General features: G+C 34.3%; 1 protein-coding gene across 1 annotated transcript in view; it reads right to left on the reverse strand.

Moving 5' to 3' along the window:
• LOC120636279 (DENN domain-containing protein 1A) overlaps positions 1 to 8,715 on the reverse strand; it is a 30,537-nt gene extending 21,822 nt beyond the window's left edge. The window contains exons 1-3 of the mRNA XM_039907691.1: positions 8,515 to 8,715; positions 5,971 to 6,126; positions 5,652 to 5,789 (exon numbers count right to left, since the gene is read on the reverse strand). Of these exons, the coding sequence (XP_039763625.1) occupies positions 5,652 to 5,789; positions 5,971 to 6,126; positions 8,515 to 8,543 (323 nt within the window). The 5' untranslated portion in view covers positions 8,544 to 8,715. The remainder of the gene's footprint in view (positions 1 to 5,651; positions 5,790 to 5,970; positions 6,127 to 8,514) is intronic.
• Between the last annotated feature and the right edge of the window lie 8,477 nt (positions 8,716 to 17,192).

Genomic DNA, 17,192 nt, shown 5'->3' on the forward strand with positions numbered 1-17,192 from the left:
TTTTTTTCATATTTTTATTATTCTCCTTTTTTTATTTTTGTATGAACATAAATAGGCCCCGCGGATAGAACTGTAAGCATCGATATTGTTTAGACTTACTCAAATTCCAAATTCCATCGATTTAGCCTGTATCTTTCATCCAGGTGATTTTTCTCACTAATATTTATTGTAACTTTCAATGTGCAATCATTTCCGTGCCTTTCTTCCAAAAATTAATAATAATTGACATGAAGAAAAAAATTTGAAATGAGCATTGAAAGTTTAAGTTAAAGTCATTGCAAGTCTCATATGTGAAGTTGAAATCTGTCTAGGTTCAAGTGCGACGAATTTTCTGTTAACTAAAATTTTCTCCGTGACATCAATTTTTTATAGAAAATAAATTGTGCATGTTTTTTATGAATTCTATTGGAATAAGTAACTAAATTTCTTTTCCACATCTCATGTGCTTGGAAAATGCATTCATTTTAATCTGTTACATTTCCGCGATCCCGCAATAAAAGAATTCGTCGGTTATGTAGTCTGCAAAAGTAAAATGAATGTAAAATTCTTAGTCCGTTGATTGGATAGCTACATGTAAAGTTAAGTTTTTGAAACCTCTCAATGACTTTTTCTCCGCTGCCAAAAAGACGATTGTTGTAAGGAAATACACGAATATCCCTACATACACGAAGATCCCCACCAAATTTGGAGTCTGTAGAAGTTACAGGTTAGAAATAAAAATTTTAGATTTTAACACCCACCCCCGCAATTCCTGTCGGAAGTAGACTTTATTGAAATCCATTTTGAGATGTTCTTTATGTGAATAATAAAAGATTCCTACCATATTTAGAATTTTTAGAAGCTATATTTCGAAATTGAAATTTTTTATTGTTAACACCCACCCCCGCGAACCTTATTGGAGGTGATTCATTGTAAAATCCGCTCGAAGATCATTTTTATATTACATATAGAACACTCTCACTAAATTTGGAGTCTATGGGAGCTATCGCTTGGAAATTGAAAATTTTCATTGTTAACGCCCCCGCAATCTTCTTTGGGGTGGGATATCGTAAAATTTGTTCATAAATCATTTTTACATCACTCATAGAAAATTCCTACAAAATTTGGAGCTTGTAGGAGCTTTAGCTGGAAAATTAAAAATATTAATTGTTAATACCCACCCCCGCAACTCCCTGTGGGGTGAGCTATCGTAAAATTCGTTCATAGCCTATTTCTACACCTCTTACAGAAGATTCCTACCAAACTTGAAGTCTATAGGAGCTATAGTTTAAAAACGGGAATTGTTCATTGTTAACGCCCCCGCAATCCCCTTTGGGGAATGAATTTCTTAAAATCTATTCAAAGCTGACCTCTACATAGCAAAAGTAATATTCCTATAAAGTTTCACGTTTCTAAATCTTATGGTTCCCGAGAATTCGTGGTTTGTGACTATATAGATGGGAATTCTTCGATTATCATCGAAATTTTAAACTTTTTATCGGGCTTTTTTAAAATTTTCTTACATACAAAACTTTCTCCTGACAATTCTGAAGATAAAAAAAAGCCCAATTGGTCCAGCCGTTCTCCACTACCGTGAGTAGATTCTTAGGTGAATGTAAAAAACCATAATCCCTTTAATACACTCTGTTGAAATCCATGAAAACAAAAGAATCAAGAGAAAATGCTTATCTTTTGTTTTTATTAGCGGGATAAATGTTCATAAAAGTAAAAAGGCAATAAAAAAATGAAGGAATGTTGGAATTCAAAAAATAGATAGCCATAAACCATCTAGGAAAAATTTCGCATCGAATGGTGGTAGTTTCATGTCGATACGATCAGTGGTTTAGGCGTGATTGAGCCTCAAACGAAGACCATTTTCATTATATATATATAGAAGAAGATATGGACAAAAAAAACAACATTACGGGTTGAAGTTCGCCAGGATGTCAAATTTGAACAACTTTACACTTCTCCTATAGATTGAATGAATGAATGAATACACTTTTATTGTACACCAAAGAAACAAAAAATAGTTACAAAGATATAAATACAAATCAAGAGAGTACAATTTGGTGGCCTTATCGCTACATAGCGATTTCTTCCAGGCAACCAATGGCGTAAAAGGAAAAAACATAGAAAAAGAGGTAGGTGGTGCAATAAATAAGATTTAAAAATTATACAAATATATAAATATAAATAAAAAATATATATGTATATAAATATAACTATATATAGATTGTTGTGATTCATAATTCAAAGTTTATTTTTGTTTGCGGAATAGTGCATTTCATTGTTTTTTTTTCATTATTAATTAAAGTTAATCTTTTTAACAATGTGTTCAAATTGGGTGAAAATTGTTTCTTATGGCGGGCTCAGGTGTGTGCCAGTGGCGTACATTGCATATATGCAAATAAGCAATGCATACTCTACCCTCAGGGTCTTAAAGAGCCTTCAGATAGGACCATTAATGTTTTGTAATTAAAAAAACACTAAGTAAAAAATATATAAAAGCGCCATCTAGTAATGAGCGGCCAAACTTCTAGGTCAATTGTCGCTAGACGTACAAAATAAAATCTTCTGCTTTGTATTTTAATTTTAAACCGTAAACGCTAATCATTTACCCTTTGAAACACGTAAAAATACCGATATTATTATTTAAATCTCATGTTATCGATTGCAGGGTAAATCAATTATTATAAATCACTCGACATATGACGCCATCTACTGTTGCATAGAAATATCAAATAAAATAATCACGCCCAAAGAAAGAATCGTTCTGCTAGATGTGTGCGTGCAAGTTAGTAGTGTGTGTCGTGTAATGTTATAATCGTGCGCTTGTACTTACAAGATTAGCATCGGTCTTGTGTGAACAGTTTCATTCGTAAATTCCGTAAGTGTGGGTGTCTATAAGCACTGCTTACGGAAGTGGATAATAAATTAAGTGTTTGATTATTTTATGAATAAAATGATTTGCTTGGTTTGTTGTTGTTGTTAACGGTCATTATTCATTTTATAGAATTAAAAACATTATTCAGAAATGTAAGTACCTTTTAGTGTCTTTTAAGAAAATTAAGGAACTAATATTATCGAATTATTCTTTCGTTTTAAAAATAAGTTATGAAACCAAACGCTGTCTAAATTTTGAAAAATGAACAATTTAGGTTTTCCAGGTATCATTGGAAAGTGAGAGAGTTAAAAACAAATATGGTTTCTATTTATTTTTTACATATCAAAATAAAAAAGCGTTCGTACCCATACTTACAAAAAAATTAAAGACATATTTTGACTAATTTCGATTGCAATATTATCATTAGCATATTCAATCGCCATTATTGTTTATCTTCGAACAATGCATACAACAATAAATTCAGTAACTTATAAAAGTTTGAGTAGTGATAGTTTAATGTGTTAAGGTTAATTTATAGTTTATTTATTCATTTTATAATGAAAGCAGTCTTCATTCGTGCGGTCTTTGTTTGGGTTCAGTGTGCCTGGAAAAAGTACCTGGAGAAAACTTTAATTTCTATCCCTATATCGTAAAATTAGAAATCATTCGCAAAGGAAGGTGTGTACCAATGTTACAAATATCCCAAAAAAAAGGTGATAAAGTAACACGTATGTTTAATAATAACTTAGCTAAGCGGCCAACACACCAATCGATTATTTTGCTTTCCTTTTCATTTATTGTCCAATATACGTAAAGTGTGGAATGATAAAGGACATTGTGATCTTAATAATTTTCATAAAGACGCTAAAAACATGATATATTGGAAAAAAATATTATCATCATCAGTGTGCTTAGAAAATGCTGCCGAATGGTGTGTCATAATTTTGTGACGAAAATCAGGGTATGTACTTTTATGCAATTAGCAGTAGATAGACGATAGTATTAAATCAATCAAAAATATAACTTTCGTAAAGTAATTTGATTATAAACCGACATATCTAAAATCTAAATTTTTATTTTACTTTATGTTTGTGCTGCACGCCACTGGTGTGTGCAAACGTTAATTGGTGAACAAAAGGTAAATTATTTAACTGTTTTGGAAAGAAAACAGCTAATACCATCACCGAAACCTACGCCAGACTTATGTATTTTTAAACCTAGTAAAAATATTAAGAGAAAAAGATCGGTATACAATTGTAGTTGGGTTGTTGCATTCTAATAAATTATATTTTGTATTGCATATTTTATTCTAATGAAAAGAACGTTTGGAACGCGGCTGGTTACAATGATTTAAATAACTTATCAGGTGCTATAAAAAGACACCCGAATTCACATAAACATTTGTGTTTTTTTTTTTTATTCGGCAATCGGCGCATAGAAACTTCTTTATCCCACCAATTATCAATTGAAATTTCCATCATAATTCGCGTGTTGACCATAATCGTAGTAATTTTCAAAGATTAGTTGATATTGTTTGTCATTTGGCACAGCAAGAACTACCTTTTATAGGTCATGACGAGTCCAATCGTTCATTAAATAAAGGAAATTTGTATTTTTACTTTCAAAATACGATCTTGTTTTAGAAAAACGTATGCAAAAATTAGGGCTTGCCTATCTTCAAAACCCTAGGAACGCCACTGAATATATACATATATATTATAGCTCCGTACGAGACGTGCACCGTTCCAGCGGCTGACGACCGGCGGGGCGTCGCAAAGCACCCTCGCGCACTTAATACACAATTGCATATATTTTGTTCGCAAGCTCCATGGCCATTTTGGTTAATCAACAAATGAATTCCTAAATATCGTCGCTATATGAGCCGCTATCATACAAAATCGCACGAAATATATAGATCTTTTTCTTCTACAAGTAAGCTTTAACTGTAATCTCACCTGGTGGTAAGTGATGATGTAGTCTAAGATGGTAGCGGGCGATCTTGCTAGGGTGTGTGGTAGTAGTACCCCTAATCGGTTTCTGCGCGACATCGCACCGGAACACCGAATCGCTTAGCGTCTTTGTCGGTAGCGTGGCAACTAGCCACGGCCAAAGCCTCCCACCAGACCAGAGGAAGTTCATAAACTATACATTACCAAATTATCCCAGCCGGGAATCGGAAAATAAAACAAAATACGGAGGTCGTCATAGCAAAGTATATCCCACACAATATTGGAGGAGTATATCCCTAAAATTCTTCATATATTCAGACGAAATATGAAAGTATAGATCGTTTGCAGCTTGTGAGCTTCACGTAGCCGGATGCACACCGGCCGGTGAGACGACAGATCCCGCCCCCGCTATCACATCACCTACGAGCATGCGCATGCGCGCACATAAACATGGCATCGAATGCTAGAGCAATGGAACCGGAACCGAAGTGCTGAGCCGAGGCCGCCGTGCCACCAGTGGGCCAACGAGGCACACCAATTAGAATAATCAAGAAAAATATCAAAACACCCTTTGAGTCCGAAACGTGATAAATATCATAATAAATATTTCGCATTGGCAATTTACTCTTTCCCTAGAAAGAACATTGTGCAAGAACTACTTGACACATTACAACGGTAACATTTTGCGAGATGCATTGTTTATAGCAGGGTATATAATTAACGTGGAATAGGAGAAGTTAACCCCCGTTTATAACTACACGCATTGTTTGGATATTATTTCCACTAGTGCGCCAGTGCTCGGGGAGGTGGTTGCGGTGCTGTAGTACAGTACTCACTTGTAGAAGATGTCGTGCCATGGCAGGTGGGACAGCAGCACCAGAGCCGTGTTCGTCTTCGGGTCGTAGCGGCAGAAGCAGAACGTGTACTTGGAGTCCACCGACGTCAGCACGAACGAGTAATGTTGGACGAATGTGCTGAAACAGATCGAGTAATGACGTCAAGTCAAGCCAGCTCACCACCCCCGCAAGGAACGAGTGGCTAGACTGCCAGCAGTAGTCAGTGCGAGCCCAGTCCGCCACTTGTGCTTTGCCTTCTATATTACTTTGATTTGAGAATATAATCCTATAAAAAAAAGATAAAGACGCTCGCACTTACTTTTCAAACTGACATGGGAATGTAAACTTTGGTATGTTTTTCAACTCTTCCTCATTTTTGTAAGTCTCTGGGTATTTCCTCACTATGTAGGGCTCTCTTACGTGATCACCGGGCGACACTTCACAGAACAATTCAAACAGGAAGCGAACGGTATCTCTGTAAACACAAAATGGGATACTATTAGACCATGTCTCATTTATAGACATATTTGATCAAAGTATATTTTATCTCTATTTCATTTAACACACATTATTGACGCCCTACATTTTATTAAATTTTTTGGAGAAACTTCTCAGGCGTCGATTAGTTAATTTTGTAGGACGAGAATTAAGAGGCAAGCTGACGTGCAGGCAGGCTCCTTGCACGAGGAGAGGACAACTACAACGTGGACAGAAGGAGAAAAGCTATATTTACCATCTCTCTGGCTAACACGACAAGCGTGCGCGCGCAGTACTGCAATGGGACAATTTAATGCGCGTTTAATTCAGCAGTTTCACTTCCATCAAGTGCACTGCGCTTCTTCAACTTCCTAGTACACTTTGTATAACCCCTTAAGAATTGTTTGGAAAAACACTTTATAGGGTTCACTTTTTATTTTAAATTGTAAATACATACTGATTTTAATGCCCTAACTTCATTAACATACAGACAGACGGACAGATATCTTAGCATATAAAATATATAAATTTTAATTGCAGAGTGAAGCTGCTGGAAGAATTTACGATTGAACATTTTAAGTTACTATTCAATACCTATCGACAAATAATTAATGTATGACTGGTGCACGAATTAAGGCCTCGCCCCAATGGAGGTTAAATTCTACAAGTGGTTTGAAGGCAAAGTAGAATTGAAGATATATTAACAATCATGTGTATTGTTGCTAGGGTAGTGTGACAGATTTTGCGAGCTCGCGAATTAATCGATTGTCTTATAACCGGGGGCTGAGCGAGGGTCGATCTAACGAACTGATATCAATATTTGGCTCAAAATAATCTGCAAAACACTACAATTCAGATTTTGTCTAGTTGTTACTCGCGACAACGTCGACTTCGACTTTTAAAACTATGATAATATCTCCTAAGATATTCATTGAGTTAAAATAAATGAGAAATTTATTCAAAATTAAATACTTGATTCATGATTCAAATAATGCTTATATAAATACGCCTTCGCAAATAATGCATAATTTTAAAACTTTAAAAGTTAGTAAGTATGCGCTGTCATGCATTTTAGAACTTTATGGACTTCAATCGAGGGCTAACTTGTGAAACTAAAAAAATAGGTGCTACATTGTTTAACGATTTATGCAACGCATCAAAAGCTAGCTCGTTCAGTCCTCTCTCAATTTTCTTTTTGCAAAATTCTTTAATGTACATACATGGCTGGTCTATGATTTTTTGAAGTGAAAACTTCTTATGGCGCACTGCACACAGATTGTTCCGTAGATAGTAACAACTATTAGGTTCATACCTAATAGTTGTCTTTGTTAATTTAATAGTTATCATTGGTACATAATAAAAATTATTTTAACAATTATTTGGTTTACTTTGTTAGTTAGTCTGTGTAGTTAGCGATTTATTATGTTAATATTATACTTCATTGAGATAACATAATAAACATTAACAATTATATAAAACACAGTTATTGTTTTTTTTATCACTTCTGCTGTTCTTAAGCACACACTCTTTTTCTTTATATTATATATATAAAAAAGATCTATAGACTAGTGTAAAATTAAAAGTCTTCTTTCTGAGAGAGATCTGCATCCATAGCAACAGAGCCATGGATGCTGGACATGTGGTCAATAGAATTCAAACAAAAATGTGTTTGACTGATTATTTTTCCTTTCCTTAACCAAGCAACCAAGAAACTTGATATTTTGTTGAGAGGATGGGCCACACAGGATACTTTATATCCTAGGGAAACCAAGGAGTCACTACATTTGTAAAAACTGTAATAAACGGGAACAACGAACATGTGCAACAGCTAGTTATCTATATTATAAAAATAAAGTAACCAAACAACCAGAAACGGACATGTTGTCTGAGACAAATACAGCAACAATGAAATCAAAACATATTTGCTATATTGAGGTAATTAAAGCTATCAACTTCATATTGACAAAGTTGTTTTAAAGAAGACAGAGTGGACTGCTTTGTTTATCTCACACAAGATTGCAAAAAAGAGCAACTTTACCAACACCATTTAAGTTTAGTAACAGATTTATGTGCAACAGCACCACCAACACCACCACCAATGGTGGACATTCTGTGCAGCACAACCTAACCTAGCAACAAATCCACTTGATTTTTGGCATAGACTTAAATGGAAGGAGACTTACATAGATTTCTTAAAACAGCTAGTTTCAAAGTTATATGATATATTATTAAAAACTACTCAGATATTTTTATAGACTGTATGAAGGGTTAATTAATGTGTGCATATTTTGGATTTTTTTTCACTTTGTAGCAAATTTGCCCCACAGCTCCATTTAATAAAATTCTTTAATTATATTAAATTATAACATGAGACTTGTCAACATACATCCAAAAGTCACTCTCATTGAGTGCCATAGTTTAAGAAACACTATAAATCTTTGGAAACAGTGGTTGTTTTTTAAGAATCCACTTATTCAAACCATTACTTGGATTGCAACAGTCTGCACACACACTAACTGGTAACCGGACATTCAAATCACATGTCAGACTAAATTGCCAATCCAGTATAGCACACTAGCTACAGTTATCAAACACATAGCTACTTCTTGATAGACAGTAAAAAGGGGAGTTATCACACACATTGCAATCTACACATATGTCATAGTGACCAGTTTGTACACAGGAAGTAATTGTTACAAATGAACACCAAATTATTTTAGAGGAGTTACTAACTACGATCTGATGAGGGTTAAGGTCAGAATGGATGATTTGGCAGTTTCTTCAAAATATAATTTGTGTAGCGTCTATGAAAAAACCAACCTTAAAACTATTATTTTAATATTTATAAATACCGTAATCTCGAACCCATAATTGGACCTTCGGAAATTTAGATTACATCTTAGTCGGATTATTTTTTGACAATAATTATAAAATCTCTCATGATGCCATTGCCAATCGTCTAACGCCATAGATAAATCACTTTTTAGTTGGGATGGACATTTTTTTTCACTGACTGTCCATTTACTTCTTGATATGTATTACGAGAACGATGTTTGTGTCAGACTTTTATAGTAAAAATCAAGAGAAAAATTTCACTTCGCTCATTGCGATTGCTTTTCAATGTATTTTTTTTAAATAAACAACAGGCTTTGCAGTTCTGGCTGCTATAAATTCTAGCCTTTCTAAGATAGACCATGGCTCATTATTGGCATAGACTAAAGACCTATACGTTGCTTTAATTTTCCAATACGATAGCAACATAATATTATCATATTGAAGTTTTATTAAAAAATCATAAACAGATATTTAGTATAAAATTTTACTTTTTTGACATACAATTCATATATTTTGTAACACGCTTCTAGGCTAAGATTGATCACAGTGGCTGAAGTTGGTCAGGCAAACAGATTATATTGAAATGTTAATACAATATTTTATTATCTTTAATTACTTACGAAATGTAAAAAAAGCTAAAAATATTAATAAGTAATAATTATTTGAAAAAATCCTAATCAATTTAAGAAAATATCTGGCAAATATGAATTTCTAGTTAATAAAATTACTGTAACACTCGCTAAGGACTGTTACAGTAATTTAATAATCAAAGTTGAAGATACTTCCAAGTAGGTAGATTAATCGCTCAAATTGCCTGTATTTTTAATTAACTATTCCACATCACCAACTCATTACCGGTCTACTAAATGGCACGGGGCTCACCTCAGAATGAAATGGGTTTAGGCCGTAGTCCACCACGCTGGCCATGTGCGTCTAACTCCGATCATATATTTGGTGATTCTGAATGAACATCATTACAAAAAAAATATCTTTTCCAATTTTTAAGGAATTCCAATTTCCAAATAAACTTACTAGCGCAAATGAAGATGTGAATGATGGCGTTAATGTAAAGGTTAGTACTAAACTAGGTAGGTACAGAATATCTTCAATAAAGAAAACGATTTATGTTTCGTAAATTATCGTTTCATTATAAGTTGACTAACCGTTTTAGAAGAATTGTTCATGAATGCTATTTTGAAATAAAGTCAAAATGGCGGAAGATAGGCCAGCCAAGTTCCATATAAAAATCTTCACCGCTCTCTTAAAGACTCTTGGGCCTATTTTATATATTGCACAAATAGCCCTCTTCTGTAGTACAAAAAATAAGAGAGTCAGGTCCCCTTAATAAAAGAACGTAGAAAATGCCAAATACTGTGAGATTAACTGAAATATACAAGCCTGGCAGCATAGAATCAAGAACATACAGAAACCGTGTACACGGCTAATAATGCAGCATCAAAACCACTCCACTATAGATAGGACCACACACAAACGATTAGTCACTTCGTACCAGTTAGCACTTGACAGTAATTATTTTAGCCCTGATGTTCTAAGCGTTCACCACTAAATGGGAAAATGGGAAAGAAATTGCGAGCTAGCAACATTCCGTGGGCTTATTATTTATATGCGGCATTGAAACCAGCAAGCAAGTACCAAAAACCTGGCATTAAGGAAAGAAAGGGTATTATTATTGAATAAGTTAAAAAGCTATTGTTTCTCACTTCAAAAAACAACAGCAAAATATGATACAGATGTCCAAAACTTGAATGATCAAATTAAACAGTTGGAAGATTCCTTGACAACTGTCACTTCCAAATATGAGCTGTCACAAAAGCAGATCCATGAGCAAATCCAGGCAGCTGATGAGTTGTTAGCCCTAGGAACGTATAATATGGCTCGTTTTGAGTCTTTAACAAATAAATGTCAATGTACTCATGACATACCTATACCTAGTCAAGACTGTAGTAATATATTCACTGACAATTTGGATATTTGCCCAGAGAGGTCTGGAAATGCAACACATGTTCCTGTATCCTTAAATTCTACTTTATCTGCTAAACCTAAAAAACAAAGTATAGTAATATCTGACAAAATAGGTAGAGGTTTAGGTCCTATTATGAATTGTTACCTAAACCACTCAGTGACAAATATATGTTCACCGGGGGCTAGTTTTGATTGTGTCAATAATAGCCTAAATGAAAAAAATCTAGATAGGCATACAAATGTTGTCTTATTGTTAGGGGACAGTTTAAATGTCAAAAAGCATCAGATTATAAGATGCATTGAAAAATTACTGCTTTTAAATAACAAAACTAAATGTAAGTTTGTAATGTGTGCCTTTCCTTATTGTGGCACTCTAAACTCAAAACAAAATGAACATATTTATAAATTAAACTTATTAATCTATAATTTGACATACCGTCATAGCGACGCAATTTTTTATTTTGACATTAATAAATTCACGTCATCATTTGTAATGACAAGAGATAAATTGTATCTGCCTAAAAAGTGTAAGCAGCAGATAGCGTTTTTACTAGCTTATAATTTAAATGATACTGTTACAACTGTTGTAACAAAGTCTATTGACACTTTTACAAATTGTACTTCAAGTACTTCTATTTCTATTACTGACCCTAGTACTTGCGCTAGTACTATTAAGAAATTTAATAATGATTTAAACTAGTTAATAAGACAACGGAGGAGCTCTGCCATATGAACATTGTACACCAAAATATACAGAGCTTCACCGGCAAAGAATTAGAAATAGAGCTGTTTGTGGAGAAACTCAATGTACATATTTTGTGTATAACTGAGCACTGGCTCACTGGTACACAAGTAGCAGTAAACATCGATAACTTTATATTGTCAAGTGCGTTCTTCAGAAGGACTGCAATTCACGGTGGATCTTTAATTTTTGTACGTAATAATATAATTTGTAAAGAACGAAAAGACATAGTTGGTCTTTCTGTTGAACGCATTGCAGAACTGTCTTGTGTGGAGCTGGAGCGATTTATAATAGTGAGTGTATACCGACCCCCTTCAGGTGATTTTAGCGATTTCGAGAATGTCATGGAGGATGTACTAAAGCGTTTGTGTCTTTCTACTAAAAAAGTAATTGTATGTGGCGATTTCAATGTCGACATTTTACTAGAAAATGCAACAACTGCTAGATTGCTTAACTTATTTAAATGTTTTAATTTGTGTCACACTTTTAGTGAACCTACTAGAGTAACTGCAACTTCAGCATCCTGCTTAGATAATATTTTTTTCAATTGTGACATTTTAGATAAAAGAATAATTAATAATTTAAGGTCAGATCATTGTGGTCAACTTATTACTGTTTTAAATACTATCAATAAAAGCAGACAAATTATAAAGTGTAGGCCAATAACTAAGACTAAATTAATGCGATTTAAACGTGAAATTACTGCGAAAATCCCTGGTATTCCGTGCGAACATTTTCATCCGGACAGTCTTTATAGTGCACTATTTAATACTATAAACAACGAATTTAATAGAGTATTCAACTTTAAGCACATCAATGTCAGTAATAAATTAAAATTTAGTGACTGGGCTACTGTAGGTATATATAAAAGTAGGGAGAAGTTGTATGAGCTGTATGATGAAAAACAATTTAATCATACTCCAACTTTCGTAGAACACGTAAAAAAATACTCTAAAATATTTAAGAATGTTTGCACTAATGCGAAATCGCTACACATTAAATATAGTATAATGAAATCTGATAACAAAGTACAAACAACCTGGAAAATAGTTAATTACGAGTCAGGAAAAACTAAATCTCGTGATGTGGATTTTGAACTTATTGTTGATAACAATAAAGTGACGTCTGACAGGGAGGTTGCTAATACTTTCGAAAACTTCTTTCAGAATGTTCCCATTTTGTTAACAGATTCTCTAAGCTCTTCACCAATAGCAGCTCAGCGTATATTGAGAGATAATGTTAAAGAGTGCAATGTTTTATTTAATTTTAAACATATATCTGCAATAGATATTGTAAAGAATTTCAGGTTATTAAAGTTGAAAAAAACCGGTGATCTGTGGGGTATGTCGGTGATGGTCATTTCTAACATTATTGACGTTATTGCCCCTTATCTAGCTGTAATTTTTAATGAATGTGTTGATATGGGTATTTTTCCGAACCTAATGAAATGTAGTAAATTAATACCCCTTTTTAAATCCGGTCATAAAAATGACCTTAACAATTACAGGCCTATTTCAATCTTGCCAACTCTTAGTAAGGTCTTTGAAAAAATTATACTTTATCAACTTTTAAATCATTTTAATGTAAATAACTTACTTCATCCGGAGCAGTACGGCTTCACTAAAGGTCGTAGTACAACGGATGCAGGCGCAAGACTCATAAAGCATATTTACGATGCCTGGGAACGTTCGCAGAATGCCATTGGTGTTTTCTGTGATCTGTCCAAAGCATTCGATTGCGTTGAACACAAAACGTTGTTATTAAAACTAAGCCACTATGGCATCAAAAACGTTGCACTCAATTTAATTGCCTCTTATCTAAGTGATAGAGTTCAAAGGGTATGCGTAAAAGACATAAAGTCTAAGGGATCGTCTGCCTTAATGGGTGTCCCACAAGGCTCAATTTTGGGTCCCTTATTGTTTCTGGTGTATATAAATGATCTGCCACACCATGTCAGGGGCACTTGTGAGATTGTACTGTTTGCAGATGATACATCTCTCATTTTTAAGACTGATAGAAACAAAGATAATTTTGACGACGTAAACCGTGCTTTGTCACATGTGTCAGACTGGTTTACTGTTAATAACTTACTTTTAAATGCAAAAAAAACTAAGTGTTTGGAATTTGTTTTGCCTAACGTAAAAAAAATTGATAAAAACATCATAATAAATGGAGAAACACTAGAAATAGAAAACTCCACTGTTTTTCTAGGAGTGACCTTAGATTGTAAGCTACAGTGGGGTACCCATATAGAAAGCCTAGCGAGTAAACTCAGCTCGGCTGCATATGCAATCAGGAAAATTAGACAGCTTACCGATGTTGAAACAGCTAGGCTTGTTTATTTCGCATACTTTCACAGTATTATGTCCTATGGGATCTTGCTGTGGGGAAAAGCTGCAGATATTGAAAGTATATTTATACTACAGAAAAGAGCCGTACGATCAATATATAAACTTGGATCACGCGAATCGCTTCGTGAAAAATTTAAACAAATAGGTATTCTTACAGTAGCTTCGCAATACATTTATAGTAATATAGTCTTTGTGAGGCAAAATATTACTCTTTATAAATCAAAAGCTGAAATTAACAATCGACTTACCAGAAACGGTCATAAATTAGTGATATCTGCATATCGTCTGCGAAAGGTGCAGAACTCCTTTGTGGGGTTGAGTATACGCTTTTACAACATGATTCCTAAGGAAATTCTTGACCTACCAATGCATACATTTAAAAAATGTGTAAAAACGCATCTAGTACAGCGAGGTTACTATACATTTGATGAATTCCTCAATGACAAGGTAGAATGGAAGCAGCCAGCCTCGCTCTCATCTCCCGCAAGATAGCAAAATGATTGTAAATGTTGATGTTGGAAAAGAGCAACTACTGAGTTTCTTGCCGGCTCTTCTCGGTAGAATCTGCTTTCCGAACCGGTGGTAGAGTCACACAAACATGCATACTTGACGTTTCAAAAGTGCTTATAAAGTAGGCCTACTTGAAATAAATGAATTTGAATTTTTTGAATTTTTGATTTAATATGTTCCTATCATGTGGGCGCATTAAAGTTTAGCATCTAAATACTTACTTAATTATGACTCTATAAAGACCGATTGATTTGTTACCTATTACACAGCTTCCCGACCTGAGCGCCATAGATACTACAGAGGTGCCCCGTGCGGCGCTCATTCTGTACTTCAGTTAAATCAAGAATAACATTTTTTTCATAGTCTTTTTGCAGCGGTGTCACAGCTTGTCACGCGTACCGAAAAGTTTTATGGAGATCACAAAGCTCCGCCCATGGCTGTTTTAGTTTTATTCTTCTTAATTTGGTTTTATTATTTTCATAATAAGGATGTTTTTTTTTTTTAGCTGGATGAAAGCGCGGGCGCGCCGTGTCAAACTTCTTAATTTGTAAGTGCGCCGCCGCGCTGGCTTCATCAGTTTGGGACACATGACCTATTCTAATCACTCCTGGGTAAAAATATGTATACAAATAAAAGTAAGTACATGGAGAACACGAAGTGATTGTTTTCTATTTTTTTCAAAGTGTTTTGTGGAATTACAATGAAAATTACTATTACTAATTTTATATGACATATAAATAATATACAATATAGATTGCAAAAAATACAAGACGTACCTCTAACGAGTATCAAAAAAGAGCACCAATAACCCAAGTTACACTTTCATTGGAATCACAGCTGTAACTACGAGTATATTGATGAGTACAGCGTATAAAAAACAGCAGTCACCCTTTCTAACAAATTGTCACTCGAAATGACTACCGATCGGCCTGCATGCGTACGAAAGCACGCGCGTGCCCGCACCCTGAATGGAATCGAATACATAATTGGTTCTTCTGGATGTTATGCAGCACAGGACAAGCCGTGATTGGCCGGCAGTGATCGCTCAGCATTGTAGGGAATGTAGCGCGATAAGCACATGCGGGCACATTTCGTACATATCAATTCGATTCTTAATTTAGTTACTTTTCAGTTGTTAGGAGCTTAACTATCCTTCGAACCCCCATAATTGGTCACCCATCGATTTCCTGAATAGTCGTAAGTCAGTCAGGCAATTTGTAAATTGATAAATCTGAAATTCTCTGGTCTGATCTGCTGAGAAACTTCGGCCATAAAGATAAAGACGTGTCGTTCCACCAAGCGATTCAGAGATTACAATCCAATTGAAAAATCTGTAAACCATTGTTGGTAGCTGTAGTACTAAGGGTCGGTGATTAATCACTGACCAGGTATTTAAATAAAATATAAGATCAAGTAACAAACTTTTATTAGATTTAAAAATTTATATTAATAATTTTATTTTATTAAATACAATTTGTATCTAAAGTTAAAAACATTAAGTATATGGTTAAAAATTATAGTTATTATATTTCATGCTCGGAAAATTGACGTTCTTAATCTAAACCGCGGGTGGAAAACACCCCTCCTTTACCGCGGGTGGTAAACTATTCAAAATGTAGTCAGAACAGCTAATCCTCTTATATATATTTCAACTTACAATTAAACGCAACGAGGCTTAAAAATATTAACTCTTGAGCTTTGCATATTTTAATCGATCTTCGAGACTTCGGAGCTATTTAATACAGTGACAATAAATACAATACCATAGAGACCAAAAATGAAAAAAGTAGTTCTTTTTCTAGACTTTTTTTCAGCTACAACAGGAATCCATAATCATAGTATTGCACGAATCCCGCCAATGATATAATGAACACTGTCCGGGGGGTACCTTAAAACTAACAACAAATAGTCTATATGTTCAATGATCTTTGCCTTCCTGCAGCCTGAAGGGGACAAGTCAAAAAAACAACAAATATTGTATGAATATTATAGTACGTCTGTCCATACTTCAGAGCAGAGATCAATGTTAGCGATAACACCGTATTTTTGTAAATACCTTTAGTTTCTGTGGTGTACAGTAAAGTATTTACATACATGCATACATACATATGAAGTGACGCGATGAAAAGTTAAATCTTCTTTATTGTTTTTTCATCTCATTCTTTTTGTACGCGATCGATTCGAACAGAATGATGTTCAACTCGGGAACACACCTCTCACTATCCAAATATGGAGGTCGTGTGAGATAGGGGTTTTTTCGTCTCATTTAATAATCTACTGTTAACACCCGCTAATGAGGTGTTTTCACTCGGAGTTTAGATAAATAACCTTCATTTTCCGAACCTTCTCAAGAATTGGGCTACCGAATGTAATTTTTTTTAATTGAGTCTTATATCTCCTGAGCGTTTTAATATATGAATTTTCATGACATGGAATTTTTAAAAATGAAAATGTATTTCACTATTAATTGGCGGCCGATTGGCGCAGTGGGCAGCGACCCTGCTTTCTGAGCTAAGGCCGTGGGTTCGATTCCCACAACTGGACAATGTTTGTGTGATGAACATAAATGTTTTTCAGTGTCTGGGTGTTTATCTATATATTATAAGTATTTATGTATATATTCATAAAATTAATCATCAGTCA

Source organism: Pararge aegeria, chromosome Z, assembly GCF_905163445.1.
Source record: "Pararge aegeria chromosome Z, ilParAegt1.1, whole genome shotgun sequence".
In the NCBI taxonomy this organism is placed as follows: Eukaryota; Metazoa; Arthropoda; class Insecta; order Lepidoptera; family Nymphalidae; genus Pararge; species Pararge aegeria.